The sequence below is a fragment of the Heliangelus exortis genome, chromosome 2 (assembly GCF_036169615.1).
Source record: "Heliangelus exortis chromosome 2, bHelExo1.hap1, whole genome shotgun sequence".
In the NCBI taxonomy this organism is placed as follows: Eukaryota; Metazoa; Chordata; class Aves; order Apodiformes; family Trochilidae; genus Heliangelus; species Heliangelus exortis.
Genome location: NC_092423.1, coordinates 139,991,431 through 140,004,514, shown reverse-complemented (window position 1 = coordinate 140,004,514; position 13,084 = coordinate 139,991,431). Strand labels below are relative to the sequence as shown.

Here is a 13,084-nt window from a genome sequence, read left to right as displayed (position 1 = left end):
GTGAGTGCTTGACTATTTGTTCTCTTCTCATTCAAAGCGTTGCTTCAGATTTGTTTGGTTGTTTTTTTTTCCTCCCAGCTGCACCACCTTCAGCAGGCAGTTCACAGCTCACCTGGGGATTAGCTAACTCAGGCAGATTGAGTGCAGCTTCCACTAGGGCCACCAGCACTGCTCTGGCTCAAGCCTCTCTCTGTAACATACGACAACAAGGTGTAACCAAGACAGCAAACTCTCTTACAGCATTACTCACTGGAACACGAGGGCACTGACCGTATCAGGAACTGCAGCTATCTAAGGGCAGACTGGTACAAACATCACACGTAGCAAACCAAACCTGCTGCCACCAGTTTGTCGATAGGAATTAATCTGGGTATCATTTAGCATTTATAATATTCTGTGTGATTGGAAGCATCCAGACACCTACACAAACTAAATTTGTTGAGTGCGTTTTTGCTCCTGAAAACCTGGGAGACTCATTACCACTAGGGACTGAATGAGATCCATGAGGACAATGTTAATGCTTCTCTGTCAGAAACCGCAGATTGTTAAACAAAGGCAAGTTTCTAAGTATTCTGCTTATAAAGGGTACTGGAGTAAACATAACCACAAAGATGAAACAAAAAGCTACTTTTGTTTCAGCTTAGGATGTTATTTCCCCCACCCCTCCCCTCTAGTTAGCATCTAGTTAACTCTCTTCTGGTATTTAACTGAAAATCAGTGACCTGTCCTAAAAACTACAGGCTTGAGACCTGAGATGACTTAAAAGGGACCTGTTTTTTACACATAAAAATACAAACAAGTATATATTGCTTTACCAGTCTTTCCAGCTATTTTCAGCTGGGCTTCCACAGACAGAAGCACTCATGGATCACTGCTCAGTTTTGGAAAGATGGACCTTTGAGGTTGGACCACATTATGAAAATTATCCAGCTAATTCCCATCAACACAAAAACTCAGTGAAAGTAATAATGGTTCAGTTCCCTTTTTTAGCTGTGAAATCACCTTGCAGATTAATATTCTTCAATTACAAAATAACAATTTCAGTTTGAAGTGGTTTCCATTCTTAAGTGCAATTGGGGTTAATAATGGTCTGCAAAAGGAAAGCTGTTAACTAACAGTAACCCAGAGTGAAAAGCTTAGCACTTAGGTACCTTAGCATCATTTTACACTAAATATCAGATTGCAAATTCAGAAAAATTACCTAGGAAAATACAGTCTAACCTGCCAAGGATCCCAAAGCTCAAAGAAACCTGTATTTTCTGCTTTACATGTGTGAAGAGATAATTGCCATCTGACCACCCAGGCAGCTTCTTTTACCCATGGCTATTTCTAATTCATATACGTAATGCCTCATCTGCTGTGTTAAGATCAGTTCAGGTAACAAATACACAGTGTCCCAAAGTTTAAGTCCTTTTTTGGATTTGTGCCCAAATGCATAGATACCTGAAGCTTATGTAAAATGACATTAACTGCTTTTCAGTTCAAGGCATATGGTTAAAATTTATTTGTATTATTTACAAATTAGTTATTGGAACAAATATGTAAATAATCGTAGTCTCCTAACATACAGAATTATGGTAAAGCCTGCTTGGACTTCCAAATGCAAAAAACCTAAGATAAAAGCTTCTGAATTTCAAAAGAAAAGAGATTACAGTTCAGTAATTATAAGGCCAAGATCCTCAAAGGTGAGTTGTAATTTTGTGTGTTCACACAGATGGTACAGATGTGCTCTTCCTGCAAATTAAGCCCTCTTAAATTTTGTTGAAGTTGGTATTAAACACCAACATGCTCCCAAGCAGGGTGTATGACTTGGGGAAGCAACAGGTCAGAGTGTCCTGCCTGGAGAATTTCTAGCAGTTATAGTGACAGTAAGAGAACTCCCTGCAATACTGAGCACAGCACTCACTTTTACTTGCCAGTAGAATCTGCATCTCTAAAATACTGGAAAAAATTAGCACACTGAGAAGGAAGGTTAAATGTTGCAAAACATGTTTTATTTATCAAACACGAGCTTTTAGAATTTCACAGAGGTTAAAAAAAACAAAACAAGTTAAACTGGAATTCCTCGTATTCGGCTGTTTAAAAAATGCTTTCAGTTACAGCTGAGGCCTTCAACTTTGCCTATAAATGAAACACTTCAAATAACAATCAGTTACACAACCTACTTACAATCAGCAGCTTATCTCACAAGACCTCTAATAACAAATTTTCTTTGTGGCAGGAGCGTATCCAGCTGACTTCTCCAGCGTTGACCAGCTTTGTTTTTTCTGACTGTCAATCGCTCTTTTAAGTGCTTCGTCTGGCACAAGATCTGATTCTTTTACTTTAGTATGGCTACAGCCAATTTTAGGGCATCTGGTAAAAAAGAAAAGATGGACTCCATGAAATCCAAGGAATTGTATTTGTCAGATATGGGCTTTTACATAACATCTGATGTTTTATTGTATTTATCTGGGATTCACTCTTTCTGTCAGTTCCTTGTTACCACTTCTCCCCTTCACTACTCCCTGTGGGGAAAAATAACTTAATTTATCTAAACTGGTGGGAGTCAACAGCTGAAGAAATGGAGGAAGACAGCAAGAGACCAAGCCTTTCACCTGTAGACCACTCTCGTGCTTCATGTACACAAGCTGCTTGCATCGGTAATGGTATCAGCATTGCATGGTCATCTTTCTGTGTTGTTTTATCTTTGCAGTCCTCTACAAACTGCAGGTAACTACTTCTTACCTTATTAATCTTCAATGCAGAAGTATAACCTTCACTGATAAATAAGTAAATTAATTTCCAGGAAAACAGGGAAAAGAAAATGAGACTTGCAAAGGCTGACTGGTGAATCAGTGTACTATCTAGATAGTGTAAAAATTTTCCTGGTCTTTCATGAACTGAGAAAGCACAAAAAGGAGAGATGAGGTCAATTAATAGCCTCTAAATGATAATCAAATACAAAATGTCTTACAAGTACTTGAAACAGCCAGATAAAAACAGCAGACTGAAAAATATTTAGGGACCAAAGGTCATTTTCCTTTGGCAGTGGCTCAAACACGCACAGATGGCACCTATAGTGAGAAAATATATTTTTCCTGAATTTTCCCTCTATTAGGACTAACTTTTGTCTGAGGCACTGAACTTATTTACACTCAGTACACTCAGTTTTACTTCAGATTTGTCCACAGCTTACTTTGTTTGTCACGGATAAGTCACTTAATTGCTCTGTGCCTCAGTTTTCCCATTTATCACCTTATTAGAGCAATTGCTTGCCAGATTAATGAATAACAAGTGCTCAGAAAGCTCCCTGTGTTTCCTGTAAGCATGAAGTATTAGCATGTCCTTCCAGGCAATGGAAAATAGTGAGCAAACCAAGACACGTAAGAGTTGCCTAAAGGAGTCTACAGCGACTTTATCAGCACAACAGCGGTGGCCGTGCGCACGTCAATGCCAGAGCTGACATTCAGCCAGTGCCCTGCCAAGTGCTCTGGATTCCAACTGGAAAGTATGTGTGAAGAAACAGCCACTTCTGTAACTCCAGAGCAAGCAACAGTTTTGAATTCAGAGTCAGGATAGAGAGTGGTGCTGGCAGTCAAGCAGCAACACCCCCAGAACAGGGTACAAACTTCCTGCATCGACTGCCCTGCTTTCCCACCACAGCAGACACTATGGTTTTCCAAAACTGACTGCATTTTCATGTGAAAGGCTGGATTTACAACAGTAAGTGAGACTGGGCAGAGAAAACCAAGCAGTCTTTCTTTAGTTTCAGAGAAGCTGAGTTTCTCCTGTGCTTGTGCTTTTCTAGCACACTGGAACAACTGCTGTAAAAGTGGTAAAGTTGCTAGCTAAAAATCTCAAAATTAAAAACTGCCAAGTTTCAGACTGCACAAATAACTTCAAGTTGGGTATAAGGTAGCTTTTGAAGCTAAATGCTTTACATATCTCATGATTTTTTTTAAATCCGGATCTTCTTTGAGCCTGTAATTTCTTAAAAGGTAAAATAAAAAGATTTCATTCGTTCAGTCAGTCACATGGCCCTATTAATTTTTCAGCAGTGCTGGAACTTTTGACTCTCCACAATGACCATCTCTACTACCATGACATTTTCCTGATGGGTTTAACAACAGAACAGAATTTTTTTGGTATAAGCATCCTAAATCCAGTTCTGTGTTGCAGAGAGAATTTTTGTCATGGTTTTGTGCTGCTGAGCCCATACTTCCTAGCTGGGCCCCTATCCTTCAGAATGCACTTTCTTCTCTCCAACTTGTAAAATATTTCCCAGCTCGTGTTAATTTTTCCAGCCAAGTTCCCATCCATCCATGTTGCTGGTTTTGTTGCTATTTCCAGTACATTGTACCTACTGTATTTTTCTCCCTAGACCTCATAACACAGGCAAGGTCTTGGCCTTCAAGCTGTCTAAATACTAAGGTAGCAGCTGGACCTCCCAACTGATGCTTGATTTCATAGCAGTGCTTTTTTTTACCCAGAAAGGAGTGTAGAAGGAAAAGTTCCTCTCTACCTTTGTGTCCCCATGATGCAATATGTAGTCTAACAGAAATGCAAGAGCAACAGATGGAGGAAGTAAGTGGCCTGTGGCATTATCTTCGGGGAAATCAGGTTGCTAGTCTTTGACAGACCTTCTGAGCATGTGCAAACTCAATATTTATTTAAAAATCCACAACTGCTAAGTTTCCATGAGGTCATCAACTCCAAAGTGTCTCTCTATACATATACGGTGTAAAAACAAATGTGAAGTTAATGGGGAAATTATATGTCCTCTCAATATGCTCTAAAATATGTTGAGTTCTTTTTAACTTCTCTCTCTTTGTTTTTTTTTTTTCCTTCAGCCCTTGAATAAAAACCATCCTAAATTTGAAACTTACTGAGGAGAATTTCAGATCTAAAAATCCAACTGTTAAATCTCTTTTTTTTTTTTTTTTTTTTTTTTTTTTTTATCTCTATGGAAAGCTCGCTCTGATCATTCCTAAACTCTGTACTACCTAAAAAGTTGAGTTTTCATATTTCTCACTTTAACACTCATTTACATGCTTTCATATCTCTCAGTTTTATTGGGATTTTAACTGGAAAAGAGGGTGCACGGAAGAGATACTTACATTTTTTCACTAACTTCAGAGCTTGCTAAATAAGCAGTGGGAACAAAATGAGCAACAACATTTTACAAAGCAGTTGCTGTTCATGGCTGTACAGAATCTCTGCTCCTGTTGTGGAAGTAGCACAAGTAGCTGTAACTTCCCCACACACTTCCTGAGTATTTCCTTACACACTGTTTTCATTAAAAAGAAAAACTCCCTCATGTGTACAGCACTAACAAGGAGCCTGTGACTTGGGCAGTCACTGAGGTATTACTTCCTGCAGCCTTGCCAATCCAAATACATTTCCTAGAACAAGTGGAGTAAAATTCCGCTGACACGGCAAAGCAAACAGCTTTTCCACACGTCCTTGTTAGCTTACCGGACTTCTTTCTTTTGTTGCTTTCGAGTCTGGATAATTTTTAGAATGGCATCTTCTTCATAAGTATGTCCACAGACTTTGTTTCGAACTGGCTTCTGCATTTCCATCTGTAATCAATAAGGTGTGATTTAAAGGACCTGATAATACCCATAAAAATGCATCTCATGAGACATTATGTAAAGCAGCAGGAAGTGTGTTTGCCATTCACACACAGCATTCCAAATTACAGGGTCAGGTCCTGCATGGTAAACTTCATTCCTACTTCCGTGGGTTCTTTTTTCCCAAGTAATGTTGCTCTTCTCTGGCAATGCTTGCAATGTATCATGCATGATTTTTAACAAGTATTGCAGATGTGTAATAAAAAACAACATAGTGAAGAACATGAAATAACTATTTCTCAATCAATTATCGTAGCAGCGATAGCATACCTGTGTAATGGGACAAATAAAGTTCATCTGACTCTGAGTCACAGCTATATCTTCATCGATTTGTTCAATGGCCTCATTATCATTATCTGATGGATAACAAACTATATTAGGAAACAAGACAATTTAAAGTTAGTGTTGGTAGCCAATACTTAAAATAAGGAAATAAAATCCAGCATTTGCCATGCATTATCTCACAGTGATATTTAAGGGGCCACAAAATATTTCTGTAAGGTTCACTCCTTGAACAAGATACTGCAAAAAATACTGTACTACAGTGTCTGTTAGAAAATGTAGATTTTTTAAATGGTAACTGCTTTTTGTGTGGCTATGTATAACCAATGCTATAAAGTAGGGCTGGGAAGGAAAGCAAGTTTGTCTGAATCTATGCAAAGCCTTTAGGATTCTCTTTTTAAGTTCACCAAAAAGCAGTAGCATGCAGATGAGTCCCCAGAATCTAACAGAGGATAAGGTGGAGCTTTTGCAGATTTGGCAGTCCTACTGTCAAGTTTGTGTTTGAATGCCATAAATTGGCTTGCTGTATAGTTGGTATCCACAGTATATACTTTAAAAGGAATTTTTACTATTTATCATAATGCATCTTTTGTAAAGCGATACCAATGTATTCTAACAAGACTGTAATTAGTGAAAAAACCAAGAAAGTTTAATTTGAGATGGACAGTAGAAACATTACTGAAGTGACATTAAAGAGGAGGTGCAGGATGAAAAACTCCAATCTCCCAGAAAACACCTCATGTCCCAATGCCAGGGAATGAAGATCAGACAAGAAGAAATCCACCTCAATCTGAAAGAAGATGGAGGTCTCTGTCTTTACCAGAAAAGGAAGGCAAGGAGTAAGCAACTCTTTGTACCCAGGCGCACATCAGCCCAGGTTCTCTGCAGAAACTCATCAGCCAGTGTCAAAAGCTGAGACACAGGAGCATCTAAAGAGGATATATATTCCTAAACACAACCTTAATAAATGTATCCATGTAGTTTTATCTTTTCCTAACTTTGCTCAGTTATTGTGAATCTAGGCTTTTAGTTGAATGCATCAGCTTATCTTCAAATCTTATCTGGTAATAATAGCAAGCTTAACACCTGCCATAACTTTCCATTCCTTTGGGGCTGTTCTGCAATGTTTTTGCAGTAGTGCCCTGGGGTGTAGTCCTCAAGTTGTCCCAAGATGAACAGAACATTTTCCTCTCTAGCTCCAGCTAGTTTGCAATGCAGCAACGCAGGGTTTGGAGAGGATGAAATCCTTTAGGGGCAGTGGGAAACAAAAGTGAACATGGGAGGTTTAGAGTTACTTCATGATTTGCCTTTTAAAAAGTCTCAGCCCTGGATCCCTTTGCTGCCATTGCACACTATTAGCCAATCTCAGCATCCTTTCATCCCTAGTTGGAGCTCAGTCTTCCACATCTGTTAAGGAGCAGTGTTTCCTAACCTATGGTCAGTCCTGCATGCCTGTGCACTACCATCACCTTCCGGATGATAACAGCAGGCATCACTCTTGGAGCAATCACAACCTCTCACACCCAGTCTAGACTGAGCACACTGCCATGTGAGCCAGCACATCTCTGGTTGAGGTACTCCTGGCATCAGGATTGCAGCCATCACTCCACCACAGCACCTCTTGGTATGCTGGTTTTATTTGCATATTTTTCCTTCCTCCTTAACAAAGCCTGCCCTTCATTCCAACATACTAAGAGTTTTCCAAGGGTTCTGGAATGTTTCTGACCCAGGTACTACTGCAAATACATAGGCAGCACTCAGGCAAGCATCAAAGGCATTTCTGTTCCTGTTACTAAGGCCTCATTCCATCACTAGGGTTTGGATTGAGGGGAAAAAGGAGCTCTAATGTCCAGTGTTAAAATTAACTTGAAGACTTTCATCTCCAACAATATTAATGCACCTTTACCAGATACTGACCTCCCAACAGAAATAAGGACTTGCATATTAGAAGGAAAAAGTAGGCTCAATTTAACTGTAAGTACTGAAACTGTGATGATATCAGCATCAGAAAAAGATTTGCATCAGTTAACAGTTTTCAGCCTATTCTTAGACTGCTTATGTGCAAGGTTTGTTCTATCAAAACCACATATGATTTTAAAGAAAATACACCTCTTTTTAGGGAAAAAAAGTGGGTTTTTTAAAAGGAGCTTTTGGAGTACAAAGGAATGGTTGAAGTCCCACTGTGTCAAAAAGGTTAAACAATATTGCAAATATTGGTAGGTGCCAGCTTTGGCAGGGGCTGCTGTATTTAAACACCACAGAAACATCTTTCTTATAAGTAATGCAATCAGAGGAGAGGTTTAGAATTTTCTTAAATTGTCACATCTGCAAATTTTGACATACTGCAGCTCTAATCCTTCCTGATGAAAACATCTGGAAACTTACATTTTTCTGTGTAGTTTTTTTGTTTTAACTCATGCACTTGGCACATTGTTCCAGTATACCCACATATCACAGCAATCAATGAAGTTAAAACACAGCCATGCTGGCAAGATCTAGGACAGGTGTTTATTTACAAAGGATGATGGTGGGGTGTTTTGAAATCAAGATGTAGATGCCAAGGAAGGTGGGTTAAATTTTAAAATGGTGGGCTTGTGCCTGTGATTTTATTTTTATAGTTCAGGTAAAGGCAAGTAAGTGGCCTCTTCTGAGACTGTTCATCTTGAGCAGCACATTCTGACTTTGTTAAGGAGTCACCACTTCACTCATCCCTTCTGTGTGTGTTTACTTATGTACTGACACAAAAATTAGAAGACTTTGTTGAAGCATTTGAGTTCGAAATCAGAGACTCACGCTTGAGGACTGGTGCCTTAGTCCCCCCTGAAGGCCTCAGGTCTCTAAATTATGTGAACTCAGTCATAGGATGGGTTTACCTCTTTCACACACTGGCTTTGGAGGTGATTTAGATGCCTCATGTTTAATGGTTAAAATTCCATGAGTTGAGACCCACTCTTTGTAGGTGGGATATATTCATCTTCCTGGATTCAAATTATGCTCATGCTGCAAGCTTATCTTAAACACTTCAGGTTGCACTTCATTTGCAATGATTTTGTACACAGCTTATCCGAGTGGGGCCCTGGTCTCAAGAGGTTATCACAGCACAAATGAAGTATTATTTAAAATATTTCCTTTTCATAAGTGGCTCATATTTTTAATAATAAATATGCAAAACTGGGATGATGCAAGTGATACCTCAAGCATGTCAATAGCAGATTAGCATACATCAGATAAACCACCCACAGATTTGTTGTTATTGCCTGATGTTCTAGATTACAGGAGGAGAGAAGAAAATAACTTTTTTCAATATGAGTAAATTTTGCAGAAATGACACAGGACATACATACATCTCAAGCTGGTCAGTAAGGTGCTCTAAACCACAGAATTATACCTCTAAACACCTACTAGATGTTTTTATTAAGGTTGAAGTGATTTTTTTTTACCAAATAGAATGTATAAAAGCTTGGAGGCTATAACTTGCTAACTCTGACTATTCTGTAGAAGACTATTCTATAGAAAGAAGAAATAAAAACATTGGGTCACACATATTTCAGCTAAATCAGGTTACATTTTTGCACAGTTGAGTTTTTCTTGCAAATTAAAACCAGATGCAGAAAACACTACGTTATTGTTCCTAAAAATCAAATGTTGCTTTAAGTAACAGAAGTATGCACATCTATTTTGGTAGTCTGAGAGATTACATTTTAAGAGCCTTAAGAGTTTCTACTTTTCCATTCCAGCCAATTGAAACCTGTTAAAAGTATTATTAACACATTTTCTATCTGGCTACCTCAGTAATGATGTTTACAGCTAATTAGTGCCCACTGTTGTAATAAAGCTTCATTCTCATAAAGGTATCTATTTTTGGTTACACATCATAATGAATTTTGCAACTGCCAACTGTTTTTTACTTATTCAGTTTTTAATTAAAAGCTGGTAGTACTTTATATCTCTATCACTTTCATCTCTTGATAAAAAAGTGACTAATATGCCTTAGCTCAGTTTTTACCAACTCTATTGAGAGAGACTGAGAACTTTCAAGATAAGTTTTAAAAATAAGAAAACCACAGCACAGAGAAATTAACTGCTACATGGTGAATTGTATTAAGCATGGATAGCATACACAATAAAAAAGCATTAAAGATGATCCCCATTGTCATTGTCACTTCTATGACAGACAGACTGCTGCCTGCTCACTGCTTGCCATGCCAACAATGTCCTCTACCCAATTCCTGTTTCTCTAACCCAGCCCTGAGCAAGTACATGTTGCAATGTAAACTTAATTGATTTTTTTCCTTTTGTGCTGCTCTGTTCTGCCTTCCCACCTGCCAGCAGTCCAACACTAATCCCAGAAATCAAAGGGTAATGTTAAGCATGCAGGATTGAGTCTTTGTAAGCCTGAGCCACTAGACAGACAAGGTCTTGGCTCCCAAGAGGGTCCATTGTACTGCTGACTCTATAGAAATAACAGCAACTCATCCAGGCTGGGAAAAATCCTATCTCTGAGGGCTCCAAGAAAAACATGAAACTATGAGGGCAAGTCAAATGCCAAGTGTTCCTGCCAGCAGGACACAGAAATAAAGAAAGGTGGGGGAGGTAGAGGACATCCTCGCATCTGAGAGTTGTGTTCCAAGAGTTAGGAGGAGTTTGAGGCACTGCTAGCATGGGGTGAGGAAGGTCCAAAGACAAGCCTAATGGAGGCAATGAGCCCAAACACTGTTTTCCATGAAACACAGGGATGAGACCACCACGGGCAATGCTTAAGAGCAAGTCAGCAGACCCATTAGTGCTCTAAATTTGGGTTAGACTTCAGATGTGGAGAAGCAGACCAGAATAACTGTCCAGTGCCCTGCCTCCAGGACAGATCCACAGCAAATCCTGTAGTTTGAGCAAAAGAAGAGGGGAAGCACAGAGTAATACCCTCCTGGCAAACTTTCACAGTCTCTAGCAATTTGTGGCCAAGAACTTCCTGAGTCAGAGGTAATATCTTTGTACTTAATAAGCCCTGGAGTTCTCCTCCAATATGAATTTGTCTAAACTTGGAGAGGGGAATTTCAGCCTGGACTTTTCAGCTTGATTAGAGACAGTTATCTTTGCTAGAAAGGTTAGCAACAGTTTAATTTTCCTTGAAACTTACCACAGAGGCTGCAGGTTACAGTTTAATTTGATTTTTAAGAGGGAAAATAAGGTGTGCAAGCTACAGCTGCAGTCAAACAGTTCAAAGGCTTTCTGCTTTTGCCAGAGGCATGTGATAGTTTAATTTGCCAACCAAGCCAAACCAGGCTTTGCATTAAAGTGCATTACAGTTTGATTACTTGCTGGTGTTGCAATACACAAGCTGATCTAAGGAAAGTGGCCTCTAACATGTTCCTCCAGATTGCAATTGCAAATCTACTTGCTTCTGCCCAAGCCAAGCAATTTGCTGGTAATTTACTGGCAAGTCCCTTAAATGTTCCCTATTTTGCACGTGTAAGAAGTACATACACATGCATTTGGTCAATTAAAAACAAAAAACAAAAAACAAAAAAAAAAAGAGAGAGACAATCCTGTGAATATAGGCCATTCTGGTTTTTTCTGCAGTGTGAAGGACAAATTAGATGAATAAATTAATAAACTGTTAGTCCCTTTACATAGTAAGAGTGGGGAAGGAAAGAACAGTATTACGCACTAAGCCACAATCCTTTGAAAACTACTTTAATGCCATCAAATTCAGAGCACTTGCGTATTTTGCAGCATTTTTCTCAATTAGCTACAGGTCTTTTAAAATACACAGTTTCAAATGGAAATACTGTTCTCGTTGTATGCTTTCACCACTGGGTAGAGCTGGTTGATGACAGTTTTCCAGAATGACCTAAAAATGAAGACAGACTCTGCCCTGTGAAACCTCCAACACACACACTATTTGAAGAGAGAAGCAAGACATCATCTTTACCTTTAGATTTTGGGAAATACAGATTACTGTGCAGTGGGAGCTGTGTCCCTAGCCATGCTGAACAGAAAGGGTATCTTTGATTCCAAACCACGCGACTCAAACAGTTTAGCAGCAAACACACAGAGGCAGCTTTCTTGCACCCTCTGTTATTGCAAACAAACATAAGAAATCCACACTTCAAAGTCCATGGATGACATTTCAAACAGCAGTTTCTTCATCACTGCAGTCTGGACTTGATCTGAAGAAGCTCCTGGGGGAGATAAAGGTTACCTAAAAAGATCTCATGAAGGTTCATCAGTTAGCCCAGAGGAACCACTATTTCTGGAAAATCCAAGGTGGCCATACTCTTCCATCTTAACTGTCATCACCCACAACAACATGTAAACTTAATAAGCAAGTTAACACCAAAGACTTGCTGAAAATAAACCTGATAAACAGACTACCTAAATGACCAGGAAACTCTCAGTCTGCATGTAAGCATGCCAGGCATGTGACAACAGAGCAGAAATGTTAGGGATGCAACAGTATGAGCAAAGCAAGAAAAACCTAGGCTATCTTACAAAGAAAAAATATATCAGACACAAGCTACTAAATTGCAAATATATGTAAAGAATGCTTTCATTACTTGGGTTTTCTCCTGGTCTTCAGAAGAAAGAAGACTGAACAAGCATTGCTTTATACAGCATACTGCATAATGTCAATTTCCATGCCTAGAGAGTATATATCAGAGCTTAGAAGAATATCACACATTAAAAAAACTAAGAAATTCACTCCAGACACATGAAAGAAAAAGTTGCAAAATATGCAACCAAAAAAAAAAAAAAAAAAAAGGCCTACTGTTTCATTAGAAGATGAACCACTTTCCATTACTAACATTGTGGTCAGAATCTGGAATGTCACTGATGCAATGCTAACCATCAAATGACATGGACATGTAGTGCTTGCCTACACAGGGAAGCTGTTGCAAAATAAGCCGGGGTGTGAATGTAGAATGGATTAGCTCCTTGCCATTAACTCACAGTGTGGACGCTCTTGTTCTGCACTAGGAGTGCCTCTTGGCTGTTTAGCCTAATCCAGTTTCACAGTGGACTTGAGAAAGGCACTGTTAATGCTAGACAGGAATAGTGAGAGGAAAGCTGTCAGTACTGTCAGCAGTTTGGAGCCATGTCTGTTTATGCATGAGTCCTTAGCAGTCCTTGGATGATCCATTCTGTAAATTTAATTCAAATTTTTCTCAGATAAACCCATGCCAAGTATT

The 13,084-nt window shown here is 39.0% G+C and overlaps 1 protein-coding gene across 1 annotated transcript in view; it reads right to left on the bottom strand.

The window, feature by feature from the left end:
• Positions 1-1,972: 1,972 nt before the first annotated feature.
• NSMCE2 (NSE2 (MMS21) homolog, SMC5-SMC6 complex SUMO ligase) overlaps positions 1,973-13,084 on the bottom strand; it is a 127,245-nt gene continuing 116,133 nt past the window's right edge. The window contains exons 5-7 of the mRNA XM_071738373.1: positions 5,886-5,986; positions 5,458-5,564; positions 1,973-2,355 (exon numbers count right to left, since the gene is read on the bottom strand). Of these exons, the coding sequence (XP_071594474.1) occupies positions 2,196-2,355; positions 5,458-5,564; positions 5,886-5,986 (368 nt within the window). The 3' untranslated portion in view covers positions 1,973-2,195. The remainder of the gene's footprint in view (positions 2,356-5,457; positions 5,565-5,885; positions 5,987-13,084) is intronic.